The following is a 20,382-nucleotide window of genomic DNA, read 5'->3' on the forward strand; positions in this document are numbered from 1 at the left end:
AGTGTGTGCTTCAGGTTGGGGAATGACTGAACTAGTTAAGGTGTATAAATGTAATGGAATACTATTGTGCTCTAAGAAATGATAAAGAGCACAGTTTCAGGGAAACCTGGAAAGACTTGTAAGAACTGAGGCAGAATGAGGTGAACAGAAACAGGAGAACAATTTATACAATGACAACAATATGGTAAAGACAAACAACTTTATAAGACTTAAGAATTCTGATGAGTGCAATGATCAGCCATAATTCCAGAGTACTGATGCTGAAACATCCTACTTTTCTCATGACAGAGAAGTGAAAGACTTAGAATCCAAAATCAGACTTGGATTTTTTGGACATGGCCAATGCATAAATTTGTTTTTCTTGACTGCATATGTTTACAAAAAGGCTTTTTTTTTCTTTTGTTCTCAGCAGGGAAGGTGAGATTGTAGTGTGAAAGAAAAAGGTGGATTTTTGCTGATTAAAAAAAATTAAATATAATTTAAAAAGCAAACAATCACAAAAATGATCTCACTAGAGATACCTGAAAATAAAACTGGAAAGAGAAAAAGCTTAAGTTTAGTTATTGCTGTGTAAAAGTTATCCTTATCCTAATTAGTTATTCTGTGTGAACTATCACATTCTCATTTATGTTTTGTTAGCAGATAACACCATGACAATTAGGCATTTTGTTAAATATGCCTAATTAAATTTATTATTTAATTTTTAGTTTGTTGTTAGCTTTATTCCTATGTAAGATGCAACTTTCAAGTAAAGAAACTTCTCTAATTCACAAACAAAACATCTTAATGTCAGGCATGTGTGCTCACTGTTCATTCATGGAACGTGGTTGTCATTTTACACCCTGAGAAAAATATAAGGAATTTTTCTCTTGTTTCACCACTGCTATCATATGTTGTCTGATAAAATAATAGAGATAATTACTCTTTTCCAACACTGTACTTAAATTCCTTTATCAGGAGACCAGGGGAACAATGTCCATAACAGTAGACACCACCGAAGGGTGTTTAAGATGGTTTATAAATACCACTTCTAGGACTGTATCCCAAAGAGATCATAAAAATGGGAAAAGGACCCACATGTACAAAAATATTCATAGCAGCTCTTTTTGTGGTGACTAAGAAATGGAAATCAATGGGATGTCCATCAATTGGCAAATGGCTAAACAAGTTGTGGTATATGAATGTAATGGAATACTATTTGTGCTAGAAGAAATTAACAGGCAGACTTCAGAGAAACCTGGAAAGACTTATATGAACTGATGCTGAATGAGGGAAGTAGAACCAGGAGAACATCATACACAGTAATAGCCACAGTGTGTGAGGACTGATTTTGATAGACTGAGCCCTTCTCAGAAATACAAGGACCTAATAACAATTCTAAAGGACACATGATGGAAAATGCCAGACACATCCAGAGAAAGAACTATGGAGTTGGAATGCACAATGAAGCAGAATATTTTTGTTTTGTTTTGTTTTATTTTGTTTTTTTTTTCTCGTGGTTTTTCACATTCATTATAATTCTTCTATGCAACATGACTAATGTGAAAATGTGTTTAAAAGGAATATATGTGTAGAGCCCACATCAGATTGCAAGCCATCTTGGGGGGAGGGGGAGAAAATTTAAAACTTATGTAAGTAAATGTTGAAAACTAAAAATAAATAATTTAATTTTTTAAAAAGATGGTTTATATTGTTAGATCATACTATTTCTATGAATAAAATTAAATCATAAACATTTAATTGCCTCTTCTGTGCAGAGCTCAGAGGGAAGGTGGAGAATTTAGATAAAATATGTACTGCCCTGGTGGAGTTTATAATATGCTAGTGGTCAAAACACAAACAAAATAACTATAGTCCATATGTGATAAGTGAATTAGAGATGTGCAAAACAAAGTGCTTTGTGAAGTCGAAAAGAGAAAATCATTACTAACTATCAAGATGATGGAAGTCTTTTTAGAAGAGGTGGCATTTGAATTGAGATTTAAAGGATAGACAAGAGTTCTGTAGAAGATAGGTTGGCTGCATGCTAATGAGGTTTTTTTTTTTCCACAACATAACTCTCAAAGACAATCAACAGAGTGTAGAGGTGTTGCTGATGAATGGAGGGGGAGTATCCATGATAATAATATTGAAAACAATAGCAAACATGTAGTTACATGTTAGCTACATATAATTATGTAGCATTTTATATATGTTACCTCATTGGATCATCACAACAACCCTGTGAGGTTGTTGCTATTGTTATCCTGATTGCATAAAAGAGGAAAATTATTCTGGAAGAGGTTAAATACCATGTCCAAGATTATACAACTAGTAATGTATGTGGTAGGATTTAAACTCAGATCTTTCAGACTCCTGGTTTTATAATCTCTACTCTTCCACCTAGCTGCTGCTGAAATCACAGATTGAATTTGTGAAGAAAGTGAAACTATTTGTACTATACTTTCACTTGCATTTTTTGATCTACATAGTATGAGAAGAAGATGTGACTTCATTATTTTTGGTATGAGTAAACACTGCTAAGCCACACAAGTTTAAAATAAATTTCATTATCCATTTATACATAAGAATTGGAGTACTATGCTAATGATATTATTTATCACCCTTAAGATTATGGATAGGTTAATTGGGAAATGTGCAGTAATTTTTATTTTGAAAGCCTGCTTACAATTTACTTGAATTTTTCAGTAGCAAGAATCAGAGAAAGTGAACTTTCCTTTTTATTATTTATTTATTTTTGGGTTAGAGCAACTTGCTGAGCTTCGTCAAGAATTCCTTCGACAAGAGGATCAACTTCACGATTACAAGAAGAACAATACTTACTTTGGGAAGAGGTTAGAGTATGAAAGGTAAGATGGTCAGAAGTATTTATCTACATGTCTTAATTTAGAAAACTAAATACACTCCCCTTTTTAGTTTCTATTCTCTTCTTTCTTCTACTTTTCTACCTATTTCTTTCAGATCTCTCCTTTTATTGGCTTTGTTTGTCCTTTGGGAATCCATATTTGACATGTTTCCATTCTAGCACATTGGAAATCAGAGTAGTTGCTCTTACTGAGCACATAGGATCTATGTCTTAATAACTTGTATTACAAGCCCAGGAATTCTAACAGAATCCTTTAGATGCTAAATCCTTCAGAAAAGACAGCAGGTATATCTTTATGTGTCAGAAAAAAACCATTAGCATGCCTAACAAATAGGAGTTGGTAAAAATTTACTTTTGGATCAGTGATCTCCTAAATGTGAGTATTTCCTTCAGTGGTGCAGATCTCAATCCATCCACAAGAGTCATCCAATGTGACTCATTCATATCTTCCTTTAAATCTTCTACAGGGTGTTTACCCCCAAGTGTTAATAGCCCTCTTATAGAATCTGTGACATTACATGGTGACCTTTGGATCCTGAAGGCTGTCCCTCACTCTCATTACCTGACCAGCCCACTTCTTTTTCAGCCATTTATCTCTCTGATGGTGTCCTTTACACCATTTCTCCTACACAGATCTTTGATTTTGAGCTCCAGACTATTCATATCCACTATACACCTTTCCATTGACCTTTGAGTGACTTGCAACTTTAATTCATCAGATACAATATTATTTCATAAGCCAAAGCTACTTTTTTATAGCTCTGTAGGCTCTCATAGCCCTATAAGCTATCTTTCCAGCTAAATTTTATACTATGGACAAAAGAAATCTTTTATTCACTTAGTTTTTCCTCTGTGGATAGTTAGATTAAGTTCTTTTTAATGGTTATAAATCCCATTTAAAAGCTGTTTATATTCTAGGACTTGATGGAATTAGTACAATGCCATCTGCAAATAGAAATATATGGAGGACCTCACTTCCACTTGTACTATGCACTGGACATCTTCCATGACAGTTATACTTTTGGGAAAACATATGTGTCTTATTTTATATCTTTCTTCATATTAATAACAGTAGTGTTATTGGACAAAGATATTTTTCATTGTTACAACTTCCAAAGTGTATTGTATGATTTTGATATATGGATGAGAGACATCTTTTTGGAAGAAAACATTTATAGTAGGATCTTATGTTTTCTATACCTTTCAGTCATTGGTTTTTCTATAAAAATGTGGCTTGCTATATGTCATTTATAGAGTACTTTTTATATGTTTGTTCCAGAATACCTTCTGTGTATATATGAATTAATTTCATAATAGTTACTTTTTCTTTTTTGGGAGTGGAGGGGGGAAGGCCATTGGGGTTAAGTGACTTACTCAAGGTCACACAGCTAGTAAGTGTGTCAAGTGTCTGAGGCCGGACTTGAACTTAGGTCCTCCTGACTCCAGGGCTGGTGCTCTGTTTACTGAGCCACCTAGCTGCCCCTATAATACTTTTGTAGAAAAGAGAATGTGGGCATATATGCAGCGCAGTTATTGATATTTTAATCAGTCACCTTTCTGTAAAGATAATAAATTCTATGCTTTTTCCACCAAGTGTTTAGCATCCTTCCCTCTTTCAGATAGCTTGAGAACTGATTCTTCTACAACTTCAAATTTGTGTTGCCTCCACATAGACCTCTTTTGTATATACTTGATCTAATATAGCTGTTCTTTCCATCTTTTTTTCTTTAGTCAGTATGCATTTTTAAAGTACTTTCTATGTGCCAGACTATAATCTAAGTCCTGGAGATACAAAGAAAGACAAAAGACAAAAGACAATTACTACTCTCAAGGAGCTTACTGTTTATGGAGGTGACAACATGCAAATAACTATACATAAACAAGATAGGAATTGGAGATAACCAATAGAGTAAAGGCTTTAGCATTTAGGGAGATCAGAAAAGGCTAGAGCCATTTAATTGTTTCCTTATTTTATTACACCAGGAATGTAATGTTAGTGTACAAATATGATAATTTCTTGTCATTGATGGAGGAAATTATTTTAGAATTTTTTAATGATTTTTTTCCCCAGTTTTTGTCTATTTGGTATCTTCTTTCCAGTTTCATTCATAGATGCTCCTGAGATTATCTGGCATACTTGAATCTCTTGCCAAGCTTTCTGCAAACTTTCGTTTCTTACACTTCTCCTTGAGGTTTTATGGGATGATGCTGTTCATAATCTTCTACTATCTTCTTCCATAAGAGGTTACAAATGAGCCAAGTTGCCCTTGGCTGCCATATTACTTTGAGATGCAAGGAGATAGATTTTTGTGCTGACTGGGGTAGTTTTAGGCTCTTCTGATCTCCTTTTGGGAGAGTTGATTTATAACAGTTAAACTTCTTTAGGTAGTAATGATAATGTGTATTGATACCTATTTGGTTTTTTAAATTCATTTCCTATTTTCTGTTGCTCATAATTTGCTTAAATAGATCAGGTTGGAGTTGATTCACTTATATATTATGTCTTCTCATTTTTATTCTTCTAATTAAGTATTGATTTTTTTTATCTTTGCCCTTATAAGTTTACTTCCTGACTATATACAGATAGCTCATTAAGAAGTGCCTCCCACATTAGTAACCAATCATATTCTATCAGAATATAATCAACTTCTATTTTTATGGTATTATCTGTCATTTCCCTTGCTCAGTGACTCCTGATTTTGTTTGAAAAATATATTCATGAGATAAAGGCATGGAACTTTTATATAGCTTATGAGCCTTTAGCCTCCCTTATTTACTCATGAACCATCTTTTCAACAAATTTTTCATGTCCTCAATACACACTTTTGTATTAAAGTATATGTTGATTAAATTTGGAAGCTTTTGTCTAATTCTTAGAGGACTTCTCTACTTCATCCTCTGAAGCAGATATTGGTGTGTAAGTTGCAATTATCTTTATAATCTTTTTGCAAATGCTCATTGTGAACATTGTAATACAAGGTGATCAAATGTCCCATGAAATGATGGTTCCTGTTGCCCTTGAACATAGGATAAAACCCACTTTACTGACTCATCTTTCCAAGGAGAGCCATTTTTTCCCATTTAGTTGTAGTTTCTTTTATCTCCTCATTTTAAGTTTCTTGAGGGCAGGAACTGCTTCATTTTCATCTCTAGCAGCTAGCACAGTCCTTGGCATATAGTAGGTGTTTAATAAATATATTTAACAAATTTATTTGATTGATTAGTATTAGTTTTACTTCTAGTAAGAATATCAAGATTGGTATGTTTTATTTCCTTTAGTTATGTATTCACATGTTAGTCACTAGACAAGGATCTCACATTTTATAACAGCAGTTAAATTAATGTTTTTGGACAGTTGAATCCTCTGTCCTCCTTTTTGCTGCTTTGTCATTATCATTTTAGAAATAGAAGAGTGCCATGTAGGCCATTTTGTTTTTTTCTTTTATTTTGTGGGTTGTCCATGGCCTAGGAATTCATCACAAAATGACCAGCCCTTGGGTAATAAGGATGTAGATTTAGATAGACTGGTCCTCAGAAAACAAAGAGTCAGATGCCGCTGCCATACTAATAGCTTTAACACTGTTGTGGAACCTACTAGTGCTTGCATTCTGCTAGCAAACATTGGAGAGCCCAGAGTTATCCCTGTGCCAAGATGAAGCATTGGAGTAGGACTTTGTGGAGGACCAAAGGTAAAGACAGAAAAGGAAAAATGCCTTTTTTTAGTACATAAAACTAACATGTAAGGTAATAAGAGAAGGGGAAAGCAGTGGTTGAAGGCAAAGTAGAATAAAACCACCTTGTTAAGCTCCTACCTTGTGACTTCTTGCCCCTACATATACCTACAGACTCAAGTCCACAAAGGCAAGAATTTTCTCATTAGATGATAGGCCACTATAAAAACAATTTTATTTTCCCTTCATATTACCCCCCCTAGTCATTCTTCTTCTTCATCCTTCCTCCTCTCCATTCTTCTGTTTAAATTTGAACTTTTTTCCAGATAACCAGGCTGCTAAAAATGAAAGCATATACTAACTCTTAGACAAACACCTCCTGAAAATCCTTATTAAATCTCTTGCTAGTGGTTCCCATCCTTTCCTGGTTCATGGTGGTAGTAATTTTGTCTCTTTTGCTGGCATCTTTTTCTCTCATGATGAGGTTAGTTGTAGAAATTGTGTGCAGTACAAAATTAATAGTAAATACTGAACACTTCCCTCTTTCTAAAGTCTGCTTTTTTGGTCACTTGTTAAATGATACTTTTACTGACAACCAGCTTTCTGCATTTCTGTTGCCATGCTGAACCATACACACCTTTTCAAATGTGCCCACTTCTAGGCAACTTGGAGAGGAAGTCAGTGTAACAAGAAAGAATGATTGTTTCCATTTTAGTTTTCAGTGTGGGCAACAGATCAAGGAACTAAGAGCACAACATGAAGAAAATATTAAAAAGTTAGCAGATCAGTTTTTGCAAGAACAAAAGGTAAATCATTTCTAAGTATTTTCTCTTATTGAAGTATGTCATTTTGTTTAAAACTTGGGAAATTCAGATATCAATATTATAGTGACACTTTAAATTGCCAGGTAGATTGAATGTTTACATGGCTACAGTTGTCTGAAGGTTTTAAATTCACTGTTAGCTTAAATTTCCTTTTAAGTTTTAAAAAATATTTTTCTTTGATATATTTGTCAGGTTATATATGCTGAATAATGTTCTGCTGAATATGAGCCAATTTTTTTTAAAAAATTGAGGAATAGTTCAGTATTTAATAATCATCAGACTTATATTATTTTAGAATTAAGCAAAAACTACTAGAAGCAGTTTTGGTTAATTTGGGGAAAGAGGATGGTAAGGTTAGAGTTAGGGATCGGGCATTTGAAAAACTTCCCCTCCTCTCTTCCATTCCTTAGTTGTTTGTTGAAGTATCCCAATGCCTTAAATCAGTGTCTTACACATAGCAAAGTGTTTAATAAATGCTTGTTGAGTTGCATGTTGTTTGAATGATTGATTTGGCTCAACATTAGCTGAATATAGCAAAATCTTGGGTACCAGGATATTTTGTTGCACAATTGTTCACCTCTAGAGGTTGACCTCCAATACCTGATGAGCATTTTTTTAAGGGTTTTGCAGAGAATAGACAATTTATCATATTAAAACACTTTCTACCTAGTGCAAAAGTATCCTACCTTGACATTGAATCTTTGTCAAGGTAATAATCTAATCACAAGATAGGAAATTAGAATCATAGAATTTTAAATATGAAAGCAATCTTAGAGGTCATGTAGTCCATCCTTTTCATTTTAAAGATTCATTATAGTCACCAATCTTCTTACCAGCAATTCCTGATTCCCCAGGCAAGGATGCTTAGAAATAAATAAGCTCTCTTTCCTCTCCATGCACTTCATAGTTACCAGTGCAGTATTGGGGCAAGGGTGAGGAGGAGCAGGAAATGTTACATTTTATTGGGAATATTTAATATTTTATATTCTGACACCAGTATTATACGTAAATACTTTACCTGAAGACCAATATATATTTTGATAGTTGATGTTTTTCAGTACTAGAAGGATCTTTGATTTCCATCCATGTATGATCTTACTCCATCAGTGTAGATCCAATACATTTGATATCTTGGTAGACAGTTTCATGAGTTTCTGTAGCCAAAAAATATTCAGCACCAATCATACAATAATGAGACTTTTTATTAATAATGAATCTGGATTTTATCAGGGCAAATATTCCTTCCACCTGTGCAGATCCCAGTTCTTCACCTATAGCCTGGTTGATAAGTTTGAAGAATTACTATGACCAAAAGTTTCATCTTCCTGTAGTCAGCCTGTTGATAAACCTCCCTCAAATTAGCTGGTATAGTACCTCACCCAAAACCCTTCCAGCTTGGTGTAACCTGCCAGAGATTGTGCTGTGTTAGCATAGCCCAGGTTCTGACCATGCCACAGTGAGGCATCAGAATTCTTCGTGTATTTAGGGAACATCTTTGTTAATATACTGATTGTTAGTAGACAGGCATATCTGACATGTCTATTTGTTTATGATTTTTTTGAGTAGAAAAAAACTGAATGAAATTTATCTTTATTATAATGTTTTCATTAAGAAAGCAATGAATAGGTTGTTATGAGTAGAAAACTGGAACCTAGAAATGGTCCCATTACATAGAATTATACTTTATAATAATATGTATATTAAAATAGATTCCTACCTACAGTAGATTTATCTTGTGGAAACAAACTACAAAACTTGTCAAACTGCTCTTTAGGGTGACAGTGTCAAGCTTGTCTGAAATTCTATTGCCATAAAATCATCCTCTGTCTGGCAAAAGGCTTTAGCATAGAAGGTAGCATCCTTTTATTAAAAATAATTTTGAGGGGTGGCTAGGTGGCGCAGTGAGTAAGAGCACCGGCCCCAAAGTCGGGAGGACCTGAGTTTGGTTCCGGCCTCAGACACTTAACAACCACACAAAAATACTAGCCATGTATCCTTGGGCAAGTTACTTAACCCCAATTGCCCTCCAAACAGCAAAAAAATAATAATAATAATTTTGCCTCCTGTAAGGAAAATTATTAATGAAGTTTGATTGCTCTGTATGTTTAAACCTATTTGAGTAGACAATGAAAGAAAAAGAAAGTACTTCAAAAAATTTATAATTGTATTATGAGAAGTATAACAGGTTATAATCCAAGCAAAGCATTTTGTCTGAAAATGTTTTGTACCTTAATGTACCCTATCTCCAGATAATAGCATCTGTAGATATAGATAAGGAAAGGAGATACATATATATAATGTGCCTCAAAAGTCTTAGTGTGATTTTAAGTTGCATTGTAATAGGAAATCACTAAGTAACAAAGTGTATATATGTGCATATACATCTTTCTCTCTCTAAATATACATATATGCAAGGTTAGAATTTCCTGGGAAATTTGCTAGATACTATTGTCAAAAACACAAAGTGATACTATAGATCATAATGGTAGGTGAACAGCTGTGCTCATTGTTCTAGCATCTATTAAGAGTGACAGAGAATGTTTCTTTTATCATTACTTTTTTATTCCAGCAATGTGACATATATTAAAAGAACATTTTTTTTACAAAAATAATGCAGGTAAATATATTTTTCTCATTAACATATTTAATTGGATAATTAGGTAAGCCTAAAATTTTAGGCTATTTATTGTAATTGGAAGCTTTAAAACATAACTTTGTTATTCTTTTGTGACTTCCTATTACTAAACAATAACAATAATTCACCTATATGCTTTAAAGTTTACAGAATATTTTCCTCACAGTCCTAAGCAGACGGTAGTTTAAGTATTATTCTTTTCCTCCTCCCTCCCCCACATACCCAACATGTATACATTTTACAGATGAGGAAACAGTCTAAGTAGTTCTTTGATTTCTTTGTAGTCATACAGATGTCAAAGCCAGGGTTTGAACACAGCTTTTGTGACTCCCTGTCCCATCCAATATAAAACAATATATCCTATGTAACACTTTCTTATATAGAGAGTTGAAAAGTTGGTATATACGTATATATGTGTGTATATGTATGTATATACATATATATTTGTGTGTATATATGTATATACATATATATGAAAGGTTGTTTCTGGATGTATAAGAAGTAAACAAGTATGTAATATTTTGAATTGAAAAATATTTCCTTTTGCCAAATCTATATTTTTGAACAGCAAGAAGCCCTAAAGACTCAGCAGAATAATGTAATTGAATTGGATACAAAAGATCAGGACGTACCCAAAAATATTCCAGGTGAAGTTGAGAATGCTGCAGATAAGAATGAGAAACCCTCAAGCAATCATGTTCCACATGGGAAAGGTATTTTAAAAATATATCAATAGCATTTTTTTTCTTCCTGTTTGTAAGTCTTCCCTTCAAATTTATAAAGTTAGTTTAATTATCTCAGATCAGTTTCAGGTGATCAGTTGTGTGTGTGTGTGTGTGTAGGTATGTTTGCATGGAAATATGTATATGCATTGTACATATACACACATATGTTACCAGTGGTGATATAACTAGTTTATGTCAGGGGTAGAACTTGGACCCAGATGGTTCTGACTTCATAGCTTTATTTTGTCCAGTATGCCACTCTGCCTGTAAAGTTTTCAGTATTATGTCAAAATCGTATCCTTTTCCTCCCCCTAAGTTATAAAAATGTAAATATTTCTTTGATTAATAGATGGAAAAAAGTAAATGGATCTAGGATTTAGAGCTTTTCTTGTTTCAGAGAGTGATGATCCAGAATACAAGTAGATAAAAATTGTTCATTAGATGAAGAATGTTGCTTTCCCCTCACACATTTTTAATTTACTTTGGCAAAATACAGAAATATATTTTTGTCATTTCTTGGGCAGAACAAATTAAACGAGCTGGTGATGCAGGCATGCCTGGAATAGAAGAGAATGACCTTGCAAAAGCTGATGATCTTCCTACCTGTAAGTAATAATAAGAAGACATGTTTTTAACAGATGAACTTTTTATAGTGATTCTGCTTTTTTATTTGGTGGTGGAACTTATAGAGTCACAAATTTGAGACAGACAGCATAAATACTATTCATCAAATATAAGTACCTTCTATGTAAAATATACTATGTTTATGTTGAGGATATAAAGATAAAATAAGATGTATACCCTGTCCTCAAGGAGCTTATAGTGTAGTAGAGGAGATAAGACATATGCACAAGTCACTAATGTAAGGCAAAATATGATTAAGTGTAAGATAGAGGTCTGGGCAAGGGAAAATGGTTACAATGGAGGGGAAGAATAGGAAGGCAAAAGGGAATGGGTCAACCTTATTCTCATTGAATTTGGCTCGGGGAGGGAATGAAATACACACTAAATAGGGTATCTTACCCTACAGGAGAGTAGGGGGGAAGGGGACCAGAGAGGGGATGATGGAAGGAAGGGCAGGCTGGGGGGAAGGGAAGTTGGAAGCATCCACTTTTCAAAAGGGACGTTATCAAAGTAGAGAATAGAACAAGTGGGAGGTGGGATAGGAGGGAGGGAAATATAGTCAGTCTTTTATAATATATCTGCTATGTTATTGTTTTGCATTAGCTACACATGTACAACCTATACTGAACTGCTTATCTTCCCAGTAAGGGTGGGTGACAAGAGAGGAAGGGAATGAATCTTTAATTCAAAGTTTTAAAATCAAATGTTTAAATACACACACACACACACACACACACTATTATTAATACTATTTTACATGTAATTGGGAAATAAAATATACAGGCACTGGGGCATAGAGATCCACCATGCCCTACTGGAAAAGTCGAAAGGTGTATGTGAGAAAATATGGGAGAGAGCAGATTGGAGGAGGGGATATCCTATGGGACTGCTATTTTGGGGCAGTGAGTAGGGGAAAAACGGGGAGAAAATTTGTAACTCAAAATTTGGTGGAAATTAATGATGTAAACCAGAAGTTAATAAAGCATTTGAAAAATGAAAAAAAAAAAGATAAGAGGTCTGGTCACAGTACTGTGAGAAATTGAATTCACTTTTAGCTAGGAGTTTGAGGGAAAGCTTCATGGAGTATATGGCACCTGCATCTAAAAGAAAGATGGAGAAATTTTATTTTACTTTGTGGAGTTGAGAAAGGAGTATGTTTTAACATGAAGGACAGCATGATCAAAGATATATACATATATGATATCATGTAGTAGATGTTTAATAAGTACTTGCTTGATTGATGTGGTATATATTTAAAAAGATACAGATTTGGTAATAGGGAAGGAGTAGGATAAGAACAAGTCTAGTTTGACTGGAAGATAATATGTTTCTGTAATAATATGAAAATACTTTTTTCATTTTATTAACGGTAATAATACAGTAACAACAATTATCCAGTGTAGTCTGGAAATGTGGTTTGATTTCCTAGACAACCAAGGGTTATTTCTTTAAATTCCTGAACTTACACCATTATTTAATATTTTTAAAAATCTAATAACATACTTTTCTACCTTAGTAAAAAGAATATACAGAAATTAACTTTTTCTTGATGTTTCAGGGATATAATTTATGAACAATTACTGTATTGTGCTATGATATAGTGATAAAGTCAGGATTCTCATATCCATTCCTTCTGTCACTCATCCAGTTCAATCCTTATTACTACCTGTTTTAGCCTAACTGGTTTCCTTATCTATAGTCTTTCACTTCTGTAATCATATCCAATACTTATTTACCAGTTTTACTTTCTTAAGGTTTTATCATGTCATCTTAAAAACCTTTGAGTAGATTATCTGTTGCTTTACCAACCTGAAATCCAAAGTCCTTAGCCTGGTATTCAAAGCTCCCAAGTATCTGGTTACAACCTTTTCTCCTTTCATATAATCTTTGCTTCAGATGAAATGAACTAATCACTGTTACCTGAATGATTCTAGTGCTTTCCCACATCTGTACCTCTTTTTATGATTTCCCTTCTTTAAATAACACCCTTCTAGGCTCAGTGCAAATGCACTATCTCTGAGTGTTTAGTCCAAGCATGATTCCAGAATCTCCTCTTCATTGTATAGATTCATTGTGATTAGCAAATCAGAGTTAATGAGAATGGCAGCCTTAATTTGATTTCCTTACATTCCTGGTTAGCTAGAAGGCTTTGCTGTAATCCTTGTGGCTTCCTTGTGTCCTCTTATTGTTTCATGGCGAAGGAACAGTAGTTATATAGTGATATGATCATACTTTAATGCAAAGGTTCTTGACCCAGGGTCTATGAACCTCTCCATGGATAGATTTCAAGGAGTCCATGAACTTAGATGGGAAAAGAATTACATGTTTACTTCAATATAATTAGTTCCTCTTGTAATTCTATATATTTTATTTTGTGTACTTAAAAATATTATTCTGAGGAGTACATCATCTTTACCAGATTACCAAAGGGGTCCATGACACAAAAGAAGATAAGAACCCCTACTTTAATATAATCACATTTATATGCGAGACCCATTTAAAAGCATTATTTTCCTTCACCATCAGTTTTCCAGCCAACTAATTCTTTATTGGTTTTTATTTTATACTATTTGAGTAGAAGTCTTAATTTCTGTATCTCCTGTTTGATAACTTTAGCTGGGTGTTTGAAAACTATAATTTACATCCCGTTTTTACTGTGGCAACCATTTGAGCTCCCCATGCCCTCTGCTATAGACTGCCTTTTTTTTCATCTTTTGTATAAAGGATGCAGAAATAAAGTCTGTTCCTTTGATTTTTTTTGGTGCACATTTTTTAAAAATTTATTTACTGGGGCAGCTAGGTGGTACAGTGAATAGAGAGCACCAGCCCCAGAGTCAGGAGGACCTAAGTTCAAATCCTGGCTCAGATACTTAACACTTACTAGCTGTGTGACCTTGGGCAAGTCACTTAACCCTAGTTGCCCTGCCTTCCCCCCTCCAAAAAGACAAAAAAAAATTATTTACTATTTGTTTACAACATTCAAGGTTTTGAGTTCTAAATTTTCTCCCCTCCTCTTTTTCCCCTCTGTCTCCCCCATGGCAGCATGCAATCCAATATAGGTTCTCCAGATACCTTCACATTAAACATTAGTCAAGTTGTAAAGAAGAATTATAACCAATGGAATGAATAACAAGGAAGAAGAAACAAAGCAAAATGAAAGAGAGAGAGCAAATAGTTTGCTTCAATCTGCATTCAGACTCCATAATTCTTTCTCTGGATATGGATAGCCTTTTCCATCATGAGCCCTTTGGAATTGTCTTATAACCTTGCATTGCTGAGATGAGCCCATAGACTGCCTTTTTTTAAAGAAACACTAACCCCTTCCTAACTAGAACTGTTTAAAGATATACTTTATTTGTAATTTAAGGGGTTTTCAAAGGTAATTTTGATTACTCATTATTTACATTGCATGAATTAACTTTAGAACCTAAATGCAATGATGTTTTTTAAAATAAATTTTATTGATGACTTTTATTTTTATATGTCATTTCTGTAAATGTACATAGATATACATACTCATATCAGAACTGAATTCTCTTTTATAACAATTAAAAGTAGTTAAACAAAAACAGCCAGTAGGGTGACAATGTCTGACAGTATAGGTAGCACTCTGCCCCCATAATTACCTGACTCTATGCCAGGAGTAATGGTTATATTTTGTTATCTCTTCTTCACAATAGATTCTAGTTTTTGCAGTTAAGTGGAGTTTGTCTTCCTTTTGGCTTTTTTATTTACTCTGTTGTATTCATTGTGTATATTGTTTTACTAGTTTTACTTTATACTTTATTATGCGTACATCTTCTCATGTTTATCCAAATCCCTCATATTTAGCATTTCTTACTGCGCAATATTTCATTACATTCATATACCTCAGTTTGCTCAGTCATTCTCTAGTCAATGGTCTTTCACTTTGTTTCCATTTCTTTGCCACCAGGAATATTTTGGTATATAATAGAACTCTTTTCTGGCCTTTATCCTCCTTAAGGCATGTGCCTATGAGTATAATCATTCAGTCAACAATTTAGTCACTTTTCTTGCATAAATCCAAATTGCTTTCCAGAACTGTTGGATCACTGCACAGCTCTGTCTTCCCTTAGCCTTTCCAATATTGATTATTTCTGCTTTTTTTGTCATCTTTGTCCATTTGCTGGATTTGAGGAAAAATCTCAGAGTTGTTTCAATTGGCATTTTTCTTACTTTGATTTATAGCATGTTTTAATGTGGTCATTGATAATTCTCCTTTTTAATACTGTCTGTTCAGATCCCTTTATGACTTCCCAACTGGGAAATGACTCTTGGTCTTGGATCTTTGTGTAAATTCCCTATATGTCTTGGTTTACAAGACCTTTTTTAGTGATAACTGATGTAAAGCCTTCTCCGTCAGTGGTTTTTTAAAGATATTTTCTCATGATTTTTAAAGTTTTCTCTTCTTCCTTAACTCTAGTGATTGTGGGTATGCTTTTCGACAAATGTATTTCTGCTTCTAATCTCTGCTGCTATAAGGGCAGGGTCAGGAGTATAAAAATATATGATGGGGTGGTCACTGTTTTCTTCTGTGTCTCCCTACTTCTTCCCCCCTATTCTTTCTCTTTATTCATTCTTTTTATTACCCTAGTGCTATGCTTCTCAGATTTGGTACCAGTAAGATTGACATTTACAGTTATCACCAGCCAGTGAAAAAATCCTGGATGGAATAAGAAACCACTGGGATTTATATAATGGAAGGGGTGAGGGGTAAAGTGGCATGATTGGACCTGTGCTTTAGGAAAATCACTTTAGCAGCTGAATGGAGGATGGATTGGAATGGGGAGAGATTTGAGACAGACTCACCAAGCAAGCAATTGCAATCATCCAAGTGTGAGGTGATAAGGGCCAGAACTAGAGAGGTGGCAGTATTAGAGAAGAGAAGGGAGGTTATAGTGCCAAGCACATTATAGATGTTCAGTTTTTACTGATTAATGGATTGGCATTTTCCATTGGCTAGTTTTCTTTGCCTTGTTCCTGTTTAGTGTTTTGTTTATTTTTTTAATTAAATGAAACCCTTTCAGGTTTGCCATTAAAAACTGCAGGCTAATTGTGTTTACTGGAGAAGGGAAATGGAGGGAATAAGCATTTATTTAATGCTTACAATGTGCTGGGCAATGTGGTAAGCACTTTACAAATATTATCTCATTTGATCCTCACAACAACCCTTTGAGGCAAGTGCCATTATTATGTCCATTTTGCAGTTGAGGAAACTGAGGCAAATATAGGTTAAATGACTTGCCCAGGGTCACCCAGCTAGTAAGACACGAGTCTTCTTGAGTCTAGGTCTAGCACTGTATCCACTGTACCACTTAATTTCTTCACTAGTGGTATATTCCCTAGGCCCAGGTCCACAGGGGATGCCAATCCACTTATCTTTGGAGCTTTTATATTTGGTCCATAACCCAGGTTATTGGTAACTTAATGTGTGCAAACAAATCCAATTAGCCTAAACCTTTTGTTGACTGACTATAGACATTAGACTGTGCTTTTTTTTCACATCCAATCCAGCCAAGACATCTGACCATCTGCCTGCAACTACCTTTTCTACTTTATCAGAACAAAACACTCCTCTCTTCTCATCACTCACTTATATTTGTTATCTTCCCATTTCAGAATGTAAGCTCTTTCAGGTCACACTCTTTTCTTTTTCTGTTTTTTAAATAATTAATTAATTTGTTTTTAGTTTTGAACAATTCACTTCCATAAGATTTTGAATTTTTAATTTTTTCCCCCATCCTATCCTCCCCCCTCCCCAAGATGGCATGTAATCTGATGTAGGCTTTACTTATTCATTCATATTAAACATTTTCACATTAATCATGATGTAAAGAAGAGTTAGAACTAATGGGAGGAACCACGAGAAAAAAGAAACAAAACAAAACAGCAGAAGAAAAGGAGAGCAAATAGATGCATCCATCTATATTCAGACTCCAGAGTTCTTTCTCTGAATGTGGATAGTATTTTCCATTGTTAGTCTTTTAGATTTGTCTTAGATCCTTGCATTGCTGAGACAGGCTAAGTCTGTCAAGGTCAGTCATCACATAAGGTTCTCCTGGTTCCACTCATTTCACTCTGCATCAATTCATATAAGTCTTTCCTGGTTTTTCTGAAGTCTGCCTGCTCATCATTTCTTATACTACAATAGTATTCCATTACATTCATATACCACAACGTCTTCAGCCACTCCCCAGTTGATGAGGATCCCCTCAATTTCCAATTCTTTGCCACTACAAAAAGAGCTTCTATAGATATTTTTAAACAAATAAATTCTATCCCCCCCCCTTTTTTAATCTCTTTGGGATACAGACCTAGTGGTAGTATTACTGGATCAAAGGGTGTGCATACCATGTTTCCCCGATAATAAGACACTGTCTTATTAATTTTTTTGGACAGAAAAACACCAGAGGGCTTATTTTAATGAACATTGACAGCAATTTTAATAAACAGGTAAATGTGAACAAAAAGATGTACCTTTATTGAATAATGATCATGTCATCTTCTTCAACAAAATTGTCATAAGTGTCCATACCCTGAATTCCGTCCTGGATGTCTTGCGCCTCCATTTCCTTCAGAAGAAGTGAACCCAATCTGTCATGTCCAGCAATATAGCTCTCTTTAAATGAATATGTCTTGTCCAGGTAACCTGCTCATAGTGCCTTGGCGACACAGCTGTCAGTAATTTTATCCCATGACTTCTTCACCCAAGTCACAACTTCTTGCAGACAGGGCTTCACAAAGTTTCCACGCTGATTTCTTTGCATTCTATTTTCAATGTAGTCATTGACTTCCATGCGCAAATGGTCCTTGAATGGCTTCTTTATTGCAATATCAAGGGTCTGGAGATAGGCAGTCATTCCTGCAAGAATCATTACTTGATCTATTCTTCTCTCTGCAAGGAAGTCTTCATTTCTTTAGCGCGGTGAGTGCTGGCTGAATCCCAGACTATCAGACCTCTTTGGTTACCTCGCATAACAAGTGGCAGCATTAAATCAACCCACTTTCTTATAACGGCTTGTGTACACCAGGCTTTTTCGGTTTCAAGAACGTAAATGCCAGATACACTTTCAATCTTATCTTTCTTGCCCTTACTGATGATTAGAGGTGTGGCTTTCTTTCCATCCAAACGAATTGCCAAAACACAGGTGACCCGTGCACTTTCATAGCCAGTGGTGGGAATGTAGATTGACATTGCACCCCTGTGATGAATTGTTGTTTGAGATCCTTGTCCCATAAACACTGCAGTTTCATCCATAGCAATCATATTGCAGGTTTGGTACTTGGAAATGTCGATCCTATCAATAAGGACTTGAATGCAAGTGCACGTTTAATAACTTCAGCATCTTCCAGCTTAAACAGTGTTGTTGATCTTCTTACGGTAGGGACAGTTCATACCGTTGAAGGAAACCGTCCAACCAGTGTTGTGATTCTTTGAATCCTTCTGAGACCATTTCAAACTCTGGTGCCATTGAAAGGGCAAATGCTTGAATATCAGCCCTGTGCACAACCAAGGCCTTTGCTCTCCTGTCAGCAATCCATTCACCAATGAGGATCTCCAAGTCAGGATATAAGGGCTGCTGACCTGATCCAGACCTGCGCTTTTTCCCTTTTCCCTCATCCACCTGTTGATTGAGGTTATAATCTGCTCTCCATTTTCTGACCATTCGAAGATCCAAAAGTTTTTCTTTACAGAAAACTGCAAGATTCTTGCCATGTGACTCCTCTACAATTGCTTTCTTATACTCAACAGTATAGCTCTTCCTTTTTGTACTCATGTCTGGGGGTCAAAACAGACAGAATAATAAAATTATGACCATCAGTCTTTCTTTTCACTACATCATGCCCCCCTGAGTTCTTCTTTTTTCCTCCATCATGCCCTTTTTATCCTCCATCATGCCCCCTCACTCCCACTTACATACCGGGTTTTTATGTTGTCCTGCCTCAGCTCTCCTCCGTGGCACTGCTCTCAATGGCACCAGCAAGCAAATCACTGGGAAGAACAGGATGACGTGCTCACTGCTGCAGCTCTGATTGGATGCAGCTCGGAGCGCGGCGTGTGTTTCACAAGGGGGGGGACGGTGCATACAGAGGGTACCGTAATGTAGCGTGTAGGGCAGGGGATCACCTTCACTACAGTAGCAATCTCAATAGGGCTTATTTTCGGGGGAGGGCTTATTTTAGAGGAATCTTACACAGTAAGGGGAAGGCTTATTTTCGGGATAGGTCTTATCGGGGAAACATGATAGTTTTATAGTCTTCTGGGTAACATTCCAAATTGCTCCCTAGAATAGTCCCACCAGTTTACGACTCCACCCACAGTGCCTTAGTATCCCAATTTTCCCACAGCCCCTCCAGTATTTATTTTTCTTTTCTGTCACATTAGCTAATCTGATAAATGGGAGATGGTATCTCAGAGTTGTTTTAATTTGCATTTCTCTAATCAATAGTGATTTGGAGCATTTTTTTCCTTATGATCATAGATATCTTTTTATTTCTTTGTCTGATAATTGCCTATTCATATCCTTTGACAATTTATCAATTAGGGAATGACTTGTATTCTTGTAAATTTAAATCAGTCCTCTATATATTTGAGAAATGAAGCCTTTATCAGAGATACTTGCTATAAAAAATATTTTCCAGTTTTCCCTTTCCTTTCCAGTCTTGGTTGCATTGGCTTTGTTCATGCAGAAACTTTTAAATTTAATATAATCAAAATTGTGCATTTTACATCTGGTAATGCTCTCTATCTTGTTTGATCATACGTTCTTCCCTTCTTCATAAACCTGATAGGTAAACTATTCCTTGCTTTCCTAATTTGATTGTGTTATCACCTTTAATGTTTAAATCATGTACCCATTTTGATCTCATCTTGGTATATGATATAAGATATTCATCTATACCTAGTTTCTGCCATAGTTTTCTATTTTTCCTAGAAGTTTTTGTCAAGTAATGAGTTCTTGGCCCCAAAGCAGGGGTCTTTGGGTTTATTAAACACTAGATTATTATGGTTATT

General features: G+C 35.1%; 1 protein-coding gene across 2 annotated transcripts in view; it reads left to right on the top strand.

Moving 5' to 3' along the window:
- Nucleotides 1-20,382, top strand: part of GOLM2 (golgi membrane protein 2) — a 99,870-nt gene that overhangs the window by 37,520 nt on the left and 41,968 nt on the right. For both annotated transcript variants that reach the window (XM_069105925.1, XM_069105926.1), the window contains exons 3-6: nucleotides 2,747-2,849; nucleotides 7,253-7,343; nucleotides 10,565-10,709; nucleotides 11,246-11,326. In XM_069105925.1, the coding sequence (XP_068962026.1) occupies nucleotides 2,747-2,849; nucleotides 7,253-7,343; nucleotides 10,565-10,709; nucleotides 11,246-11,326 (420 nt within the window). The remainder of the gene's footprint in view (nucleotides 1-2,746; nucleotides 2,850-7,252; nucleotides 7,344-10,564; nucleotides 10,710-11,245; nucleotides 11,327-20,382) is intronic.

Source organism: Petaurus breviceps, unplaced genomic scaffold (assembly GCF_028583685.1).
Source record: "Petaurus breviceps papuanus isolate PSGF00001 unplaced genomic scaffold, PetGlider_PUasm1.0 77, whole genome shotgun sequence".
NCBI lineage: Eukaryota > Metazoa > Chordata > Mammalia > Diprotodontia > Petauridae > Petaurus > Petaurus breviceps.